This window comes from Gracilinanus agilis, chromosome 3 (assembly GCF_016433145.1).
Source record: "Gracilinanus agilis isolate LMUSP501 chromosome 3, AgileGrace, whole genome shotgun sequence".
NCBI classification, from domain to species: domain Eukaryota; kingdom Metazoa; phylum Chordata; class Mammalia; order Didelphimorphia; family Didelphidae; genus Gracilinanus; species Gracilinanus agilis.
Window position 1 is genome coordinate 3,979,435 of NC_058132.1, and position 19,418 is coordinate 3,998,852.

The 19,418-nt window shown below is 54.8% G+C and overlaps 1 protein-coding gene across 1 annotated transcript in view; it reads left to right on the forward strand.

The window, feature by feature from the left end:
* Positions 1–19,418, forward strand: part of SHANK1 (SH3 and multiple ankyrin repeat domains 1) — a gene marked incomplete at its 5' end in the record, with an annotated part of 55,296 nt that overhangs the window by 17,741 nt on the left and 18,137 nt on the right. The window contains 7 exon segments of the mRNA XM_044666660.1: positions 3,904–3,923; positions 7,360–7,442; positions 7,589–7,713; positions 8,980–9,115; positions 9,355–9,435; positions 10,242–10,304; positions 10,490–10,608. Coding sequence (XP_044522595.1) covers positions 3,904–3,923; positions 7,360–7,442; positions 7,589–7,713; positions 8,980–9,115; positions 9,355–9,435; positions 10,242–10,304; positions 10,490–10,608 — 627 coding nt within the window.

Sequence of the window (19,418 nt, forward strand, 5' to 3'; positions counted from 1 at the left end):
GGGGGGGGCCCCCTGCCGCAGCCGCCCCCCCTGTCCTCCAGCTGGCCGGCCCTGGGGCCCCGGCGGCGCAGCGTCTGGTATATCTACAGGTAATGGAGCCCCCAAACGCCCCCCTTCCCCCTCCTCCCATTGGATGGATCCCTTTCCCAGGCTCTCTTTTTCCAGTCCCTCCTGGGCCACAGCCCCCTCACCTTCCCTCTCCCAAGACCCCTTCTTCATTTCCTCTCCCTGCCTCAACACTTTCACCGGATCCTGCCCTTACCCCACCGCCCCTTTCTTATTGCCCACCTTTCCAAGCCATCTCCTCCCTCCGTGGTGGCTCCAGAACCCCTCCCCCAACTTCAGGGACACTCTCTCCAGTCCTTTCACTCTGGGCCCCTACCCTTTCCTCTCCACCTCTCCAATCCCACGTCCTTCCTTGACTCTCCAGGCCCCTAGGAACCGTCACTCTCCACACATCCCTTTCCCCAGCCCACCCCCACCCTCTCCTTAGCTTCCCCCATCAAAAGGACCCATTCCATGGAGACCCTGTTGGGTTTCTCCTTCCCTCCCAGGGTCTAACCCCTAGCCTTTACCATCTCCCCAGCTCCGGTGGGACCCATTTCAGAAGCTTCCCTCTTTCCCTGTCTCTCCCCAGGCCTTCTCCTTGCCTTTTCCTTTCTCTACAGTTCTCTGCCAAGACCCCTTTCCCCAACTCCCTCCTGAGCCCTTTCCCTGCCTCTCTCCCCCCAGCACCCAGTGTCTTCTTAACCCTCACTTCGCCTTTCTTGCAGACCCTTTCCCACAGTCCTCACCTTCCCAGCTCTGTTCTCTTTGATTCCTCTCTTCCTCCACAAATTGACTGGAGTCCCAAACTCCCCTGTCTGCTCTCCTCTGGCACCCCTCTCTATCACTCAGCCTCCCAACTCTTTCTTCCCACCTCCAATTGAACCCCCATACACATGCTCCTCTGGTCTTCCATCCCTCTGTTCTCCCATTTCCCCATTCACCCCTCCCAGCAAACCCCTCCACCCCATTCATCCCCCTCTCTCCATTCACAGTCATTCACCGCCCCCCCATCATACACACACCCCGCCCCCTCTTTCCCTCCCCTCCCCTTTCCCTCACTGCATGTCACTGTGCGACTGTGTCAGAAGGGGAGAGAGAGAGGGAGGGAGGGAGGGAGGGGTGTGTGTGTGTGTGTAAAATGGTGGATTTGTGGCTGCTCCCAAGAGTCCTGTGTATGTGGGTCTCTGCCCGTATAGCCCCGTGTGATGGCATATGTCTCAGCACTGTCATGCATGTCTAGGGAGACCATGTGTGTTAGTGTGTGGGCAGGGGGGAGTGTCTGGAGATTGTCTGTGCTTTGGTGTGCTTGTTCTCCAGCACTGGGGTCTCTGCTCTGTCAGTTTCTCCATGGCTCTTTTCAGTCTTCTGCCTCCATGTGCCTTTCTGAAGCAGCTCTATCCTTCTGTCTCCATGCGTGTGCTCCCATGTGTGCTGCAAACATTATGCATGTTTTCCCGTCGCTCTGTCTGTCCATAGCCATGCTTCCCCATGCTAGGAGCTAGCACACATGGGGATGGGTGGGGAGCACACAGGCCCCTGCATACAGAAGAGACCAGTGTGGGAGGGCCTTTGAATGAGTGTGAGTGAGTGTGTGTGTGTGTGTGTGTGTGCAGGCTGGGGGCGGGGTGGAGGGCCAGGGGAAGAAAGAGGTGCTGCATTCTCTGTGTGTGAGGCCCTGGGCCAGGCCCCAGTGCTGAGTGATCCTGCAGGGGTCCTGAGGGGAGGGAAGGCATGCCAGATGTGCCCACATGAATGGGGTGCTGGGAAGGGCAGATGAGGGCTGCAGACAGGAGAGACTGAAGAGGAATAAGTAAGAAGGCATCCAGGCAGGGGGGTGGAGAGGCATGCAGGACGCAGTCGGAGAGAAGGACGGCAAGGGTGAAGGCAGGATGGGATGTTTCCAGAGTATTGGAAGGTGTGGAGGAGACAGCCGAGAGGAGGGAAATCTGGGTAATGAGAGGACAATCGGAGTGAGGCTAGAGGGGATTGTGGGGAGGGAGGGGAGGGAGGGACGTGGAGAACGAGGACAGGAGAGATGAGAGGGGGAGCGGGGGAAAGAGGAGATGCTGGCAAACACGGGCATGTGGGCCACAGGAGGAGATTAGGGGAGGGACTGGAAGACTTGGGAGCAGGGTGGGGAGAAGACAGTTGGAATAAGGGCAGAAGGAGGCGCTACTAGGAATGTGGAGGGATGTTTGGGGGCTGTAGCTCGGATTTCATTGGTTTATAGAATTCCCTGGAAGGATCTCCCCCCGCCCCCCCCTTGGGGTGAGAAGAGGGATTTGAATGAAAGCAGATATAGGGAGGTGAGGATGGGAGCTTGTGACAAGAGGGATAGAGAAGCATTAGGAGGCACGGGGAGGTAGGAGTGGGCTATGTGGCTGCTCCTGGACACTGGGAGAACTGTAGAGAGTTGGGGGGAGGTGATTGAGAGACTCAAAGAGGACCCTGAGGGTGCCAGGGACCGAGGGCTTAGGGAAGAAAATACAGAGTCCAGACTTGGAAAAGATGCCTTGTCCAACTCCCTTATTTTAGAGGAGGGAGTCGGGCCCAGAGAGGTTAAGTCAGTGTGCCCAAGGTCACACAGGTAGAAAGGGACAGACCTTGGACACAAACGTGGCTCCTCTGACTCCAGAGCCAGAATGCTTTTCGCTGTGGCACTTCTCCTTCCTCTGCGGGACGGGGAGCAATGGAGCAATGGTCTGGAGCAGGCACGAGGGGTTATGGTGGCTGAACCCACTCTCCCTTCTTCCTCCTCCTCCCCCACCCAGAGCTCTCAGGGACCCTTCTTCCTCAGACCTTTCCCACGCGTGTGACTCCTGAATGAATGTTTGTCTCTTTTACCCTTCTTTTGGGCCCTGGAAGGAGCACTGAGGCTCCCACTGAGCCAGAGTGGGCTGGAAGGTGTCTGTGGGAGGGGGAAAGCCTGCTGGGCCAGTACGTGTGTGCGAGCCCAGGACGGAGCATGTTGCGCGAGAAGGCAAGGACGCGCGTCTGCTTGGGCTAGCGGGCTGCAGGGCGGGTGTCACGGGAGGGCAGCACAGGGGTCACAAGGCGTGTGGCCAGGCTGCGTGGGGTCCGCTGAGGCCGGATTGGAATGTGCCACGTTGTGGTCAGAGGCCCTCCCGAAGGCCACGAGCACGCGTGTGGTTTAGGTGGGCACGATAGAGCGTACTGTAAGTAGTAAGTTAGGCGCAGGGCACCTTAGAGAGCGGCAGGCTGGCCACGAAGATGAAATGTCAGAGGCCAAGTCCAGCCCGCTGGGAAAGATGGCGGCATCCGGGGCCACGATGGGCACAGGGGCACCGGGTTGGGCTTATGAGGGCGTGTTATGGCAGAACTGGAGAGGCCAGGCCCGGCCGAGCAGCAGTTCCCTCTGGGCCAGAGTGAACCAGGGGCCCTCCAGCATCTGGGTGAAGGGAGGAAGACCTCACTGCCTGCCAGGCAGCCTGTCCCACGGCTCTGCTTCGAATCGTTAGAAAGTTATCCTCTTTGCACCCTCTGCCCGTTCTCCTGACCTCGTCTGGACCCCTTTCCGACCCAGCGGCCCTCAGAGGCTCTCCTGCTCTGAGCCCAAAGCTCCTGGCCATCCTCGCTCTCCAAAGGGTGGGCCAGCAGAGCCGCCCAGGGAGGACAAGGCCTGCCCCCTTCCGGATTCTCCACATCCGGTTTTCTCTGAGGGAGCCCAAGGAAGGATGAGCTTGCGAGGCTGCCCGCTCGCACGGGTCGCTAGACTTGAGTTAACTCTGGCTGCTCTGCTAGTGGCTACTGCGGGCTCGGAGGGGGGCTGGGCACGGATAGGTGCCCCTAGAGGATGATGAAATAGGTACTGTCATTTGAGGGGTGGGCGGTTAGGAGGGGAATGACCCGGGAGCGTACCGTGGCGCGCAGCAGCTATCGTCCAGTTGCTTCAGTATTCTCCGGGTCTGTGACCCCATTTGGAGCTTTCTTGGCAAAGATAGAGGAGTGGTTGGCCATTTCCTTATTCAGCCCATTTTACAGATGAGGAAACTGAGGCCAAGAAGATAAAGTGACTCGCCCAGGGCCACCTAGATGGCACATGTCTGAGATCTCTCTATCCAAATACATGCCGGGATGCAGAGATAGTGTGGAAGGATGCCGGAGCTTGGGTTCCGTGTCCCCGAATGGGGAGTGGAGATAGCGCCTGGCGTGTTCATGGTCTCTTCTGGATGGGTCGGGGGGCTAGACTGTCCCCCGCAGTGCCTGGGGAATATCTGGGCCTTGGGGTCTGCTCTCAATCAAATTCATTTTCGGTCCCTTCGGGACAGCGTTGGGTATTAGCGGGGAGCGGAGGGTGCTGGGGGCGGTAGAATGGAGATCAGAACTCCCGGAAGACAAGTTTGGCTTCGTGTGGGCTGTGGGCGTTCGGGCAATTGGAGCTGACCCCAGAGTCGGGAAGAGCCCAATTCAAGTCCCGCCTCCAGCATATTCGATGTGTGACCCCACACGAGTGACTTCTACGCTCCCGGTCCGGAGGGGAACTCACTAAGTCTTTGGCTTATGGAGGCATCGCTTTCTCCCTGGGTGAAGGGAGTTTCCACGAGGAGGAAATAACGGGCTTGGACCCCTCCCTCGCCCACTCCCCGTGCCTCAAATAGTACCTGTCACCGAGTAGGTGGTTAATACGTGGCTTTGGACCGTTTCCCCCGTCGGGAGCTCCCTCCCGCCTTCCCTCTGCCTCTTGGCATCCCTGCTCCCCGGCCCAAGCAGCTCGTGCGTCCTTGCCTCATCCAGACTCAGCCCTCCTCCCAGCGGCCCCTGAGACGCCTCGGTATTCACTTGAAATCCACTCACTACATTGGCTTCTCGGGTCCTCCTTTGCTTGACCCCAGGAGAACCCAGCCGTCTCCTCGAGGTCTTTGAATCCCTGGTGCCCGGCACACGGTAGGCCCCTAAGGATGGAGTGGACTGCCTGGGGGGTGGTCATTTCCCAGCATCTTTGAGGTGTCCTGGCACATCCTAGGTTATGCCTGGAGGGTATTGGAGTATGTTAGGGTCAGGTGGCACAATGGAGTTGGAAGGACCTGGCTTCAAATCTGGCTTCAGACACTTCCTAGCTGTGTGACCCTGGGCAAGTCACTTCACCCCCCACTGCCACTCTTCGCCTTAGGAGAGATGCTAAGACCGAATATACAGGTTTAGGTTGTGTTGGCACGCACTATAGTATACAGGACCATCAGTTCATGTAAGTCTTTGTCCTTCAGTCATTTCCAACTCTGGGTAACCTCATTTGGGGTTTGCTTGGCAAAGACACCAGAGTGGTTGGCCATTTCCTTCTCCAGCTCATTTGTCAGATAAGGAAACTGAGGCCAACAGGGTCAAGCACCTTGCTCCGGGTCCCAAAGGCCAGATTTAAACCTGGGCATGTGAGTTTTCCTGGGTCCAGGCCGTGCACTGTGCCTCCTGAGCCTCTCAGCTGCCCTTTTGAAATAACCGAGCTGGCATTTGGGCATAGAGCAGGCGTGCGACTGACTGTCTCTGAAGTCCGCCTGTGGCATACCTGCGCGTTGGCCTGAACGGAGGGGCACGGCTCTTCAGTGGAGTGTAGCTGGCAAACGCCTGGGCATTCCTGCAGCACACTCTGTAGGCGATGGGGTGTGATGGGAAGGTCCCCGGGGGCGCTTGGGGGCTCCAGGATACTGAGGAGTGTTGGGGTTTTACGGATATTTATTGTGGATGCCAATAGGGTTGCAGCCTGTGGACCGGAGTATTGCCCACGTGGATGAGAGTTATCACATGGTATTATCGCCATAGGCTGGTTCTCCCCTGGACCGGGTAGGGCTGAGGTATGATGGAGGGGCTCCCTGGACGCTGCGGAGCCATTCCTGGGCCATTTGTGGTGCTGGTGCGCCAGAACAGGACGGGGTCGCCTTGCTCGCTCCTGGAACACGTGTCAGCTAGGTTAGGCTCTAGGGCAACGGTCGGCAACCTTTTTGGCCGTGAGAGCCATAAACGCCTGCAGAAGGAGGAGGATGGGGGCAGAAGGCACTGGAATATGGGGTGGGGGCTGAAGGGCCTCCTGGGGCACATCCTGGGGCTCCGCCCAGACTGGCCGGTAGGGAGGTGGAGCCAGATATGGCTCAAGAGCCGTACGTTGCCGACCCCTGCTCTAGGGGCTTATATTTGGTGAACACCTGGCAGAGGCGGGAAGTGATTGGATTTCTGACCTAGGGGCCCAAGCCCTGTAGCTTTGGGTTCAAGGCCCAGCTCAAGGATTCCTTTGCCACGAGACCCTTGGCAAGGGCTTTCGTCTTCTCGGCCCCGAGCTCCCTCTCCCCTATAGAAGGGGGCTAAGAAAGCACTGGTGGTCTCTCTCCCCTTCAGAGCCAATTCTTTGGAGCCCAATGATGAACTGGAGAGGCGAGGCCTTCAGGAACACATTCTTTAGGCAGCCCTTTCGAAGTTACCCAATGCCCAAGTCAGCATTGCCCAGGAAAGCTTGTGCAGGTTACAGAAGGAGCATGCATGTCCACAGGGGCAGCGAGGCGGCCCAGTGGATAGAGAGCCAGGCCTAAAGACGGGAAATCCTGGCTTCAAATGTGGCCTCTGACACTTCCTAGCTGGGTGACCCTGGGCAAGTCACTGAACCCCATTGCCTGGCTCTTACAGCTCTTCTGCCTTGGAACCAATACGCAATATTGATTCTAAGTCAGAATGGAAGGGGTTAGAAAGAAGTATGCATGCCATCCACTTATTCCTGAGGTATGTTGGCTCTCAGGGCACATGCCATGGGTGCCGCTACTGCTCGAGTCTAGTGGAAGTGGTCTAGGCACTTCTAGAAAGTGCATGCCTGGGAAGGTGCAGCGAGACCTGAATGTGAATCTGAGTATTACAGAAATGGCAAGTGTGTTGTTGGGTTGATTATAGTCCACTTGGGGTGTGCCAGGGGATCCCAGTAGAAGATATGGTTAAGGGCCACGATTGGACCTTTCAACAGGGGTCTGAGGGCATTATTAGAGCATGCTAGAAGAGCACAGGGTCATTACCTTGGAGGCTCCGGGGTCCCGGGGGCAGTTTTGCCACTGGTCCTGCAGAGGAGATCTGTTCAGTGCATCGGAGATCTTCATGTGAGGACACGTTCTGGCTTTGGGCACTTTGGAGTCCATTGGTGGGGGCCTGCGGTGGGGGCATCGCTGATGGAAATCACACAACAGAGGGGAAACCAGGAAACATGGAGGGCTCACTGAGGGGAGCTAGAAGCCGCTGGCACATATCCAGCGAGGAACGGGGCTGCATCTTGGTCTCGGGTCTCACCCCACCCTCCCCATCCTTCCCCTTTCCCACACACAGTGACTACATCATTAAGGAGAAGACCGTCCTGCTTCAGAAGAAGGACAGTGAAGGCTTCGGTTTTGTGCTCCGGGGAGCCAAGGGTGAGTACTAGGAGGGGGCCCAGGGAATGGGGAAGGGCTCTCTCCTACCACAAGATGGGTGCTACCTTGGGAACCTGGTTCTGACTCCTGTGCCCTCCTTGGGGGTCCTCCCCCTCCCCACCGACCCTGTCTGCTCCTCCCCGCAGCGCAGACCCCCATCGAGGAGTTCACTCCCACCCCAGCGTTCCCTGCGCTACAGTATCTCGAATCTGTGGATGAGGGTGGTGTTGCTTGGAGAGCAGGACTCCGAATGGGGGACTTCCTCATTGAGGTGAGCCCCCAAGCCCAGCCCCAACTCCCTGATGTCCCCTTAGGGAGGAAAGCATTTCACTTCCCAATGTCTGGTTGTCCCCTGAGGGACCCAACATCTAGCTCTCTAGACTTGAGGGACTCAATCGTCCCTGCAGGGGAGAGAGGTGGCCCAAAGGACAGAATGATGGGCCTGGAGTCTTGAAGACCCGAGTTCAAATCCATTCTTAGATACTTATCGTGTGCCCCTGGGCAAGCCATCTCACCTCTTCTGCCTCAGTTTCCTCAACTGTAAAATGGGGATGACGGCATCTCCCTTGTAGTGCCTGACGCATAGTAGGTACTTAACATATCCTTCTTTCCTTCCTTCATCCTTTCTTGCCAGTTTTGCAGGGCCTTGATGCTCAGGGAGAGAGGTGGGGTTGGGTGGGCAGGCATTTGGGGACTGAGGCACACACACCAGAGAGAAGGCAAAGCACCGGAAAAGGAAGGGGGGGGAACATGAGAAGTCCGGACTAAGGGGTGCCCTTGGTAATTAAACCAGAGAGCGACCAGAGATGACCCCAGCAAGGGATGAGAGACCTCACACAGAAGAGAGAGCCTGTGAAACCAGGGGGAGGACAGAGATCTTGGGAGGGTCTTAGGAAAGCAGATTCTGGCAGTGTCCAGAGATCAGAGGTCAGGAGAAAAGGTTTGGAGGCGTCAGTCAGTTATTCAGTCAGCAAGCACTTAAGTCCCTGATGTGTGCCAGGTGCTGTGCTCAGAGCTGAGGCGATAAACAGTTCTTGCTCTCCAGCGTTCTCCATAGGAAGATCCCAAGGAAGGAGAATAAGCCATGGCCAGCATCATTTGACCAATATTCTAATGGTGCTTAGAGCAACCCTGGAGGTTGGTCATTTCCCCATTTTATAGAGGAGGAAACTGAGGCAGACAGGGAAAGTGACTTGCTCAGGGACACCCAGCTACCAAGTGTCTGAGGTGGATTTGAACTCAGATCTCCCGAAGGGACTCTGGGCTGGCACTGCTATGAGTCCTAAGGAGGGAGTGAGAAGTAGGGCCCAGGGAAGTCACCTGGAGGGAAGGACAGGAGGGCTCACTGGGCAAAGAGGCTCCAGGGAGGTGCCGAGTCTCCGGTTGGGTTCGGAGCTTCCGGGATGGGTCTGCTGCTTCTCCCGACCCGTCGGGGAGGGGGGAGGGACTGTGTAGCCCCGGGGCTCGCCCCAGATGCGCCCCGAGGCTCGGGGGCTAGAGGAAGGCTGACCTGTCGCTTTGGGGGGGGGGGTCCTAGGTGAACGGACAGAACGTCGTCAAGGTTGGCCATCGGCAGGTGGTTAACATGATCCGCCAGGGCGGCAACACCCTGATGGTGAAAGTGGTGATGGTCACGCGGCACCCGGACATGGAGGAGGCTGTCCACAAGAAAGGTGACCTGAGCCGTCTGCAGCGGCTCCTTCTGGGGCCAAATGTCCTTCCTCGGGTCCGCTCACCGGCCCTTTCCCAGCCAGGAGCCTGCCGCCGGGCCATCCTTCTCCCCCAGCCTAAGGCAGGGCCCCGGGACACTGGAGCCTCGGAGGGGAGCCCGCGGGAACGCCACCAGGGTCTCTGGGAAAGCGCCCGCAGCGCGGCGCTTGCGGCGTCCCCGACCATCCGTTCTTTCTTGCAGTGCCCCAGCAGGCGAAGCGTCTCCCTCCCCCCGCCATCTCCCTGCGGTCCAAATCCATGACTTCGGAGCTGGAGGAGATGGGTGAGGCGCGGGGCGTGGCGGGGCCGGGGAGCTGGGTCGTTAGTGTCGTTAGTGCCAGGGGTCCTCGTCAGCCGGCTGCCCGCTGTCTCCCCGCCTTTGCTCCGCTGCTGCTTCCTGGTCTCCGTGTCCGCGGCGCTCTCTCCATTTCTGTGTCTCGGGCTCCTTTTCCCTTTGACCGCGAGGTACGGTGGACGAGCCCAGTCCTGGCCGCACCACCTACCCGCTGAGTGACCTTGGGCGAGTCTGTTCCCCGCCCGGTAATCTGGAGGCGATCCAAATCCCCCCGAGCTCCGGCTGGTCCTCAGGGAGGGGGGCAGAGAGCCCGGGGTTGCGCGGGGCCCCAAGAGCTATAGAAATGGGAGCGAAGCCTGTGCCCGTCTCTCGGTGTCTTTCTGTTTCTCTGTGTCCCTCAGTGCCCCGCCACCCTCTCCCTGGCCACCCCAGGCAGCCCCGCCCCTAGGAGCTCAGGAGAGGCCCCGCCCCCTGGGGAGGGCAGGCTGCCCCGGGGGAGGGGTGGGCAGTCTCCAAGACCCTGGGCCTCCCCCCTCACCTCCTAACTCTTGGCTCCTCTGCTGCTCCCCCTGGCTAGTCTCCCCCTGGAAGAAGAAGAGTGGTGAGTGGGTCCCGGGCTGGGGGGAGGGGCCCCAGGCACAGCCTTGTTTGTCCCCCTCCAACTAGCCCCCAAGTCTGGCGGCCCCAGGGGATGACCCTCCACTTCCAGACAGTCCTGTCGTACCCCAGTGGCCACCTGTTCTCGGCCCTCCCCCTGCCCAGGGTCCCACTGACCCTTGCCTGTCTGTCCACAGACTATGAGCAGGCGCCCATGCCCAGCGTGGAGAAGAAGAGGACGGTCTACCAGATGGCCCTGAGTAAGAGCGAGCCCCTGCCCGCCATCATGCCCCTTGGCCTCCCCTCTGGCTAGCCCGCCATCCTGCCCTCCCTTCCTCTCCCTCCTCCGTCACTCCTGCCCCCCCCCAGGTGCCATCTTGTGGTGGAGAGGGACAGGAGGGGGTGCGAGGGGCACCAGCTGACCACGGGCATCCCCTCCTCCCAGACAAACTGGATGAGATACTGGCTGCCGCTCAGCAGACCATCAGCGCGAGCGAGGGGCCCGGGCCAGGCGGCCTTCCTTCTCTGGGCAAACACCGAGCCAAGGGCTTCTTCGCCACCGAGGTAAGGAGGCTGGCGGCCAGGGAGGGCTGCGGAGTTCTGGTCGGGGCCGGGAGGGCTTCTCACCCTCAGTCCACCCTCTGAGGAGCTTTTGTCCCCTCGCTGCCTTCACCTGGGGGACGCTGTCCCTCCTCTTCCCAGCCCCCTGGGCCTCCCCTCTACTCCGTGCTGTCTGGGCATGTGTGCCACTCCCGTCCTCCATCCCGTTGGCTCCATGATGCCTGTCTCCCTCCCCAGTTCTCTCCTTCTAGCCGCCCCCCTCCTCCTGCTCCTTCCTGTGGCTCTTGGGCTCTTCTCCCGCTTCTCCATCACCCTTCTTAGCCCCACCTGTCCCCCATGACGACATGAGACAGGGACCCCCTCCTCAGAGCCCGCCCCTGCCTGGGGTCTCTGCTGCCACAGCCAGAACCAGGGAAGTGGAGGCCACACTGCCCAGGGAATTCGTTTGAACATGGGGCGCCTTTCTCCAGTGTCCCCATTGGGTCAAGCGCTGCACTAGATGGTAGGGGCCCGAATGCCAGAGGGACACACTCCCTGGGCTTCCGCTCCAGCAGGGCAGGGGCTCTGCACGTCGGGCTGGCGTGGAGCCTTCTGGCAGTGAGACTCAGCCAATAGATGGGTTCGAGGAAGGATGAAAAAACCAAGGATTATAAAGGGGAGGGGGAAAGAATAAACATTTAGTTCTTAGTATTTAGTTTTACCTTCTATCTTGGAACCAATATTGGGTACTGGTTCCAAGGAGAAGAACAGTAAGGGCTAGCTAGGCAATGGGGGTCAAGTGACTTGTCCAGGGTCACACAGCTGGGAAGTATGTGAGGTCAAACTTGAACCCAGGACCTTCTGGCTCTAGGTCTGGCTCTCCATCCTCTGAGCCACCCAGCTGCCCCCTGAGAATGAACATTTATCAGGCACCTACTATGTGTTAAGCTCTGGTCTAAGCACTTTACAAACATCTTATTGGATAAGGAAAACCAATTCTATTCACTACAGCTATGGAAATGTGTTAAGGAGGGCAGAGACCCCCGAATCTATGGGCAGAGGGGCGGGCTAAAAACCCCTTCACGAGGAGAATAGAGCAGAACACACGAAGGAGCAGAGAACACGAGCACTGAGAGGACCCATCACCGCTTCCTCCACCTGCCTCCCCCTGGAGATGGCTAGCTTGGAGTGTACACACACACACACACACACACCCCAGCCCCCATGGCTGCAGACTTCCTTTCTTCAAAGCCCTCAGACCCTTACAGGGTAGCCATTCTTTTTATAAGTAAGCAATTTGGGGGGCTGGGATGTCCGGGATCTCCCCATCACTTGTGCACAGGGCTTTGGGCAAGCTGCTCTAACTTCTCATTGGAGGTTCTGTTTTTCACCTGTAAAACGAAGGCCTTGGACTAAATGATCCCTCAGGTCACTTCCTATTTAAGTATTCTGTATGCCCGAGGTGGCCTGGAGCTAGCCGGTTGTTAAATTTTCAGTGGGAACATTTGCACATCAGAAAATGCTACTCCTCCGAGCTTGCCAGATTGTTTTGTGATGGAGAAAAGGTTGAGGGTGCCGCTTAAATTTTAAGTGTGTCATGTGGATGTTTCCCTTTGAGAGAGCTGATAATTAAATGTGGACCAACATACCTTGGACGCTAATGATGCTGATGCTCTGAGGCCTCCTCCAGCTCAGCCCTCCTGTATTTTCCATGATTCAAAGCAAGCTTCCCCTCTCAAGTCCTAATCTTTCTGTTCCTGGGTGCTGCCCTCCTAGAGATCCTGTGTGGCCTGAGACATGCAGTGACTCTTGGCCCCTTCTCAAGCCCCGTCTCTTACGTGTAGTAAGTCTTGCTTTCTTGGGAAACTGCAGCTCCCAGGACCTCTGTATTCACTGGCTTTCCCCCAGAGTCACATCGCTTCATCTCTTTATCTTCTCTTGTCCCACATCCTTCAACAGAGACTCATCTGCTCTGGCTGTGAATGCCCCAGGTTTTTTGGTGTGTTTTTTAAAGTCTATTTATTTATTTGTTTGTTTGTTTGTTTGTTTATTTATTTGTTTTAGAATGTTTTTCCATGGTCACATGATTCATGTTCTTTCCCTTCCCTCCTCCCAAAGCCAAGGAGCAATTCCACTGGGTTTTACATGGGTCATCGATCAAGACCTATTTCCATATTATTAGTATCTGCACTAGGGTGATCATAGAGTCGCCATCCCCAATCCTAAACCCCTCGACCCATGTGTTCAAACAGTTGTTTTTCTTCTGTTTCTACTCCCACAGTCCTTCCTCTGGATGTGGATAGTTTTCTTTCTCATAAGTCCCTCAGAATTGTCCTGGGTCATTGCACTGCTGCTAGTACAGAAGTCCATTACAATCGATTTTACCACAGTGTATCCGTCTCTGTGTACAATGTTCTTCTGGCTCTGCTCCTTTCACTCTGCATCAGTTCCTGGAGGGAATGACCGAGGTTTTAACAAGATCATTCCTTCAACACCCCCTCCCAAGTCACTTTCCTGTGAAGAAGCGGTATTTCCATATTTGTAACAGACTCTTGTATCAAACACATGGGAGGATATGGGCAAAGGTCACATGGAATGGGTGGGAATGGGCATCAGTGGACAGAGTGACCAAATGAACAAGTTCCCAGAATCCATGTCAACATGCAAAATAGCCGAGTTCTAGAACATGTTGACAGAGTGGCAAGGACGCTGCGAGCTTCCCCTGATCCTTCCAGGCTGTCCCTCTAACCCCATCCTTTGATAACCTCTCCTTGTGGGAACTTCCTTCAGTCCACATATACCATCCAGTCACGATTATCAGCCTCCTTCCTTCACCAATGAGTTCAGTGCCCAGCTCAGCCTTCTCTCCTCCTCAGGGAGATGTCTTTCAACATACTGACTCCCTCAAGCACCCAAACCTCTCAGTTCTTCAGTTTACTTATTTCTCTTTCTTTCTCTCTCTCTCTCTCTCTCTCTCTCTCTCTCTCTCTCTCTCTCCCCCCCCCCCTTCTCCTCCTGCTTCTCTGATCACTCCTTCTGTCTCCTTTGCGTTATCTTCTTCCAAATTATGCCCTGTAACCACAGGTATCCCTCAGGGTCCTACCCTGGGCCCTCTTCTCTTCTCCCTCTGTAACACTTTGTGATCTCTTCAGCTCCCATGGATTCCATCATCAACTGTCTATTGACTTCCATTCTTAATCTCCCACTGCCTATGGGACTTCTCCACCTGGATGTCTTAAACTCAACATGTCCAAAATTGAATTCATTCTCTTTCCCCCTAACCCTCCTCCTATCCTGGTGATGGCAAACCTATGGCGCACGTGTCAGTGCTGACACACGTAGCCATTTTCTATGACACGCAGCTGCATGCAGACAAAGAAGTACGGGGCCGCATGCCGAGGATGAAACATTTGCTGTAGTGTAGACACTCTGGGCACTATAGATTACAATTCTAGCTATATTAATTTACCTATTTTTGGTTTATTAAATAGTTATATATTACAATTATACATTTTTGTTATTTAAAACTAAAAATATCGCAGAATTATGGTTTTTTTCTCGAAGTGACACAACTCAAGTTTATGCTCGGGTTTTTGGCGAATTTTGACATACCAAGCTCAAAAGGTTGCCCATCACTGTCATATCCCAACTTCCCTAATACTGTTGAGAGTACCACAGGCTTGCAAACTAAATGTTGCCATTGACTCCTCATTTCCAATTCTTTGTAATCTCTCTTGTATATTCCCTTTCTCTTGTCTGACACTGCCACCACCTGCTCCAGGATCTCATCCACTCATGCCTGAACTGTTGCAAGAACCCCCTGGGTGGCCTTCTTGCCTCAGCTTTGTCTCTACTCTTGTCTGTCCTCCACACACAGCTGTCCAAATGATCCTCCTAAAGCACAGATCTTACTATGTCACCACCTTACTCAGTATAGTCTGATGGCTCCCTATCACCTCCAGGACCAAATAGAAACCCCTGGGTTTGATGTTCAAAGCCCAATAGAACACTCTCTCCACCACTTTTCCAGTCTTCTTAGACCTTATTGCCATTCACATACTCAGGTCCAGGGACTCTGGTCTCCTTGTTACCCTTAAACCTAACACTCATCTCCACTCTGGTCATTTGCTTGGCTGTTCCCCAAGACTGGAAGGCTCTACTTCTTTAACTATTGGCTTCCTTAAGGTCTCTGCCAAAATCCCCCTTTCTAGGAGAAGCCTGTCTGATCCTCTTAATTTAGGGAAGGCATACCTCTCATTATTATCTCCAGCTTATCTTGCCCAGATCTCATTTATTTATATTGGCATGTAGGCTCCTCAACTAGACTGAGATCCTTAAGAGCACGAACTGTCCTTTTCTTTGCATCCCTAGTCCTTAGCATAGCGCCTGGTATGCAGAAAGAGCACAATGATGCTTGTTGACTGACTGCCTCAAAAGCATCTGGCCACAATACTTTCATTTTATTTTTTAAAATACATTTTACCGATGCTTTTTGTTTTTACAACCCAATCATTCCTAGGGAAGAAACTCTCTCCCATCTCCTATTGAACACTTTGTCATAAAGAAAGAAGATTAAGCAAAAACACCTGTATACCACATTCTGTGCTGGTAGTGCCCTGACTCTCAACTATGGAGGAGAGATGCTTCATTTATTTCTTCTCCAAGACCATCTTTGGCTTTCTTAGAGCAATTTTTTGTGTTCTAACTCTTTCATTTTAAAGTATAGGAAACAGAGACATATAGGGGATATTGAATTCGAATCCAGTTCTTTTGAAACTTGGTCTAATATTCTTTCCACTGTGCCATATTGCTTCTGGGGCGTCTCAAACACCCATCTCCCATCCAGCTCTATTTCCCTCTTCCTCCTCCACTTATTTCCCCTGAACCAGCCAGTGTCCCTCAGATTTTTTTATAATTAGTTTGTTAAGACTAATTTTATTTTTAACATTCACCGTTTTAAATTTTGAGTTCCACATTCTCTCCCTTCAGTCTCTCCTCCACTTATTGAGAAAGCAAGTGCTATAAAACCTATTATTCATGAGAAGTCATGCAAAACCTATTTCTACTTTAACAATATTTTTTTAAAGCAAGAAAGTGGGAAAAACTATGCTTCAATCTGCATTCAGAACTCATTAGTTCTCTCTCTGCAGGTGGATAGCATTATTCATCATGGGCCCCTTGGAATTATCTTCAGTCACTGTCATGATTAGGGTAGCTTTGTCTGTCACAATTGATCATTACAATATTGTTACTGTGTTCAATGTTATTCTGGTTCTGCTCACTTCATTTTGTATCAGTTCATATGTCTTCCCAGGATTCTCTGAAACCACCCCCTTCTTTATTTGTTACAGCACAATAGTCTTCCATCATCATCGTATACCACGACCTGTTCAGCCATTCCCCAATCCATAGGCAGCCCTTCAATTTCCAATTCTCTGTCGCCACCAAAAGAGCTGCTATGGATATTTCTGTGCCTATGGGCTTTCCCCCTTTTTCTTTGATCTTTTTGAGATACAGACCCAGTAGTGGTATTGCTGAGGCAAAGTGAGTGCACAGTTTGAAAGTCCTTTGGGCGTCTTTCCAAATTCCTCTCCACAATGGTTGGACCATTTCCCACAACTCCACTAACAGTGCATGAGTGTGTTCTCATTTTGCCACATCCCCCTCCAGCACTTATTATTTTCATTTTCTGCCATGTTAGCCAGCCTGATGGGGCTGAAGTGGTACCTCAGAGTTGTTCTAATGTGCATTTTTCTAATTATTAGAGTTTTAGAGCATTTTTGCATATGACCATTGATAGTTTGGATTTCTTCCTCTGAAAATTGCCTGTAGTGTCCTTTGACCATTTGACAATTGAGGAGTGGCTCTTATTGTTATAACTTTGGCTCAGTACTCGATATATTTGGGAAATGAGGCTCTTTTGTCAGAGAAACTTGCAGTTAAATTTCCTCCAGTTTCCTGCTTTCCTTCTAATTTTGGCTGCATCAGTTTTGTCACTCAAAAGCCTTTTGATTTCATGTAATCAAAATGATCCATTTTATTCCCTGTGATTTGTTCTGTCTCTTTGTGGTTCATCAATTCTTTCTTTAGCCACAGATCTGCCAGGTAAACTTTCCCCTGCTCTGCTCACTCATACACGATATCCCCCTTTATGTTTAAAGCATGTAGCCGTTTTTACCTTCTCTTGGTATATGGTGTGAGATGCTGGTTTATGCCTGGCTTCTGCCAAATTGCTTTCCATTTTCCCCAACAGTTTTGGTCAAATCACAAGTTCCTGTCCCCAAAGCTGGGATCTTGCAGTCCGTAAAATGCTAGATAACTGTGGTGCTTCCTTCAGGGTGTTGGGTACCCAATCTGTCTCTCGGCTCCTCCGCTCTATTTCTTAGCCAGTAGCAAAGGGCCTTGATGAGCGCTTTGTGATGGATATAGCGTGAAACCTCGGACTTGATGGGCCCCTTCCTGAACGGTTTTTCATGGATTCCCTTGTGTAATCAGTTTTTGCAGAATGGTTATTTCTCTCTGACAGGCAGGAGACAAGAGTTCTAGTCAGTCAACAAACATCTATTAAGTGCCTAGGGTGTACCAAATGCTGTCTCAAGCATTGAGCTTACAAGGAAGGACAATGGACAGCTGGCCCTCTCAAGGACCTGTCTAATGAGGGAGACAGACGGCAGGCCTGCAAGTAGGTACAAAGGCTGAACTGGAGATACTCCGTGCAGGGAAGGCTCGAGCATTAAAGAGAGGCTGGGATGGTTCTTTTCAGGAGGGTTTTTAGCTGGGTCTGGAGGATGCCAGGAGCCTGGAGCAGGGATGAGGGGGTGCAACATCTGAGGCCTGCAGTCTGGAGATGGAGGGTCACGTCTGAGGAACAGTCTGGAAGCCAGTGTCAGCTCTAGGGGGCCCCCACGAGTCATTTTGTCCTCCCTCCCACCCCCTCCCCAGCAGTCTCTGAGGCTCAGCACCTTGGAGGCTTGAGGGCTAGCCGGGGGCTCTCCTACTTCTGCTGCTGCTTCTCAGTGGAGCTCCCAGGTCCCCTTCTCTAGAGGAAATGGTGGGAAGAAACCACTTCAGGAATCCCCTTCAGCTCCCCATCTAGGAGCCCTTGGTTCTAATCATGCCATTGGGTTTCCTGCTCAAAGCCAGAACAGCTGAGTCTGAAAAGAAATTCATCTTTCTCCTGGGCCTCTGGCCAGGTCCTTCTCCCGGAGCCACAGGCCCTCCTGGGGCAGGGGAGGGTCGTCCGCCTTGGGGCACCCACCTGGTGTGTGCCTGTGCTGTGCCCCTGCCCTAGGAGGAGCGAGCAGGCAGGCCCAGCAGTATATGTACACAGGGAGGGGGCAGGACAGGGTGGCTAGACACACACCAGCATGGGAGGGCTCGGGCCTGGGCATAGGGCGCCCCCCCTCTCCATCCTGCCCATACCTTCCTGCCGGAGAGAAGGCCGGGCCCTGAGAGGGTGGGTGGCCATGCCCGGGGTCCCCAGGTGGCATCAGGCCCTCCGGTGCTCACACACAGCCCCCCCTGGACCTGCCGGGTGGCCCCGGGGCACAGCAAGACCCCCTCAGGCTGAGTCTTAATCATGGATTCCAAGAGGTGATCTTGTGCTCCTGGTGGCTTAGAGAGTGAGAGCCAAGGTGAAGGGGCAGGACATAGAGCTCCTTACAGAGGCACTCCAAAAGCCCGCCTGGCTGGTCCGCAGCCGTGACACACTCAGGCGGACATGCCAGGCTCAGTGGGAAGGCGGAGCAGTGGTCAGTGCCTGAGGAGCAGAGCCAGGGCTTTGGGGCAGGATGGCGGGGAGTAGGGCAGCCTGGGGGAGGCCCAGGAGGCTGCAAGCTTGAATAGCAGAGCTGGGCAGCTGCCCTATGAGCCCAGAAGCCAGAGGGAGCCAAGGCTGTTTCTTGAGAGAAGGAGGGGCGCGGACCAATCAATGTAGAACAGGCAGTACTCTGGCCCTGGTGGGAGGAGGCCCTGAAGTGAAGAAACCAAGTGCAGGGCAGAGACAGACGGACAGACAGACAGACAGACAGACAGAAAGAGCGAGATAGAGAGACAGAGACAGAGAGAGAGCGAGACGGAGAGGGAGTGATGGAGGGAGCGCCGCAAAGGGTCCGGGAGGAGAAAGGATCCAGGAAGAGCCGCGGGTCCCCAGAAGAGCGCGAACTAGAAGGAGCCATTAAGGGAGGCCATCAGACTGGGCAGTTCCGGAGTGACCACTAAGTTCGGAAAAAGCCCTTGCCGGTGAGCGAGGCCTGCAGAGGCTGAGGCGGCGAGGGAAGGGGCGCCCCAGGGAGCTTTCCCAGGAGCCTGGCCCAGAAGGGCGGGAGGGAAGGACGGCCGGGCTCTTTTTGCTGCTCAGCCATGTTTTAATGGACTCTTTGTGTCGCCACTCCGTTCTCCAGCCCATTTTATAGATGAGGAAACTGAGGCTGCCAGGGTTGTCGGACCTGCCCCGGCCGCCCGGCTCGCTGCGGCGAGGCTGGATTTGAACTGCAGAAGTGGCTTCCCGAGCTGGGCGGAGCTCTGGCACTAGAGGAATGGAAAATAGAAAGGAGCCTCGGCTCTGTTAGGCGGGGCTGACCGTGATGGGGGGCGGCGGAGGAGGGGAGGTCTTGGAGGCACGTTTGGGGGTGGGGCAGGAGCCTAGGCCCTGAGGCAGCCGTGAATGTGCATGTGGGGGGGAGGGGGAAGAGTGGACGCGGAGAGCCCACGTTTCTCTGGCGGGGGTGGGGGGGCACTACGGAGGAAACCCCAAGGCGCACTCCTGTCTCTGTCTCAGGCTTGGCCCTGGCCCCGCCCCCTCCATGACCCTGCTCCCTCCGTCCCATTCCCGC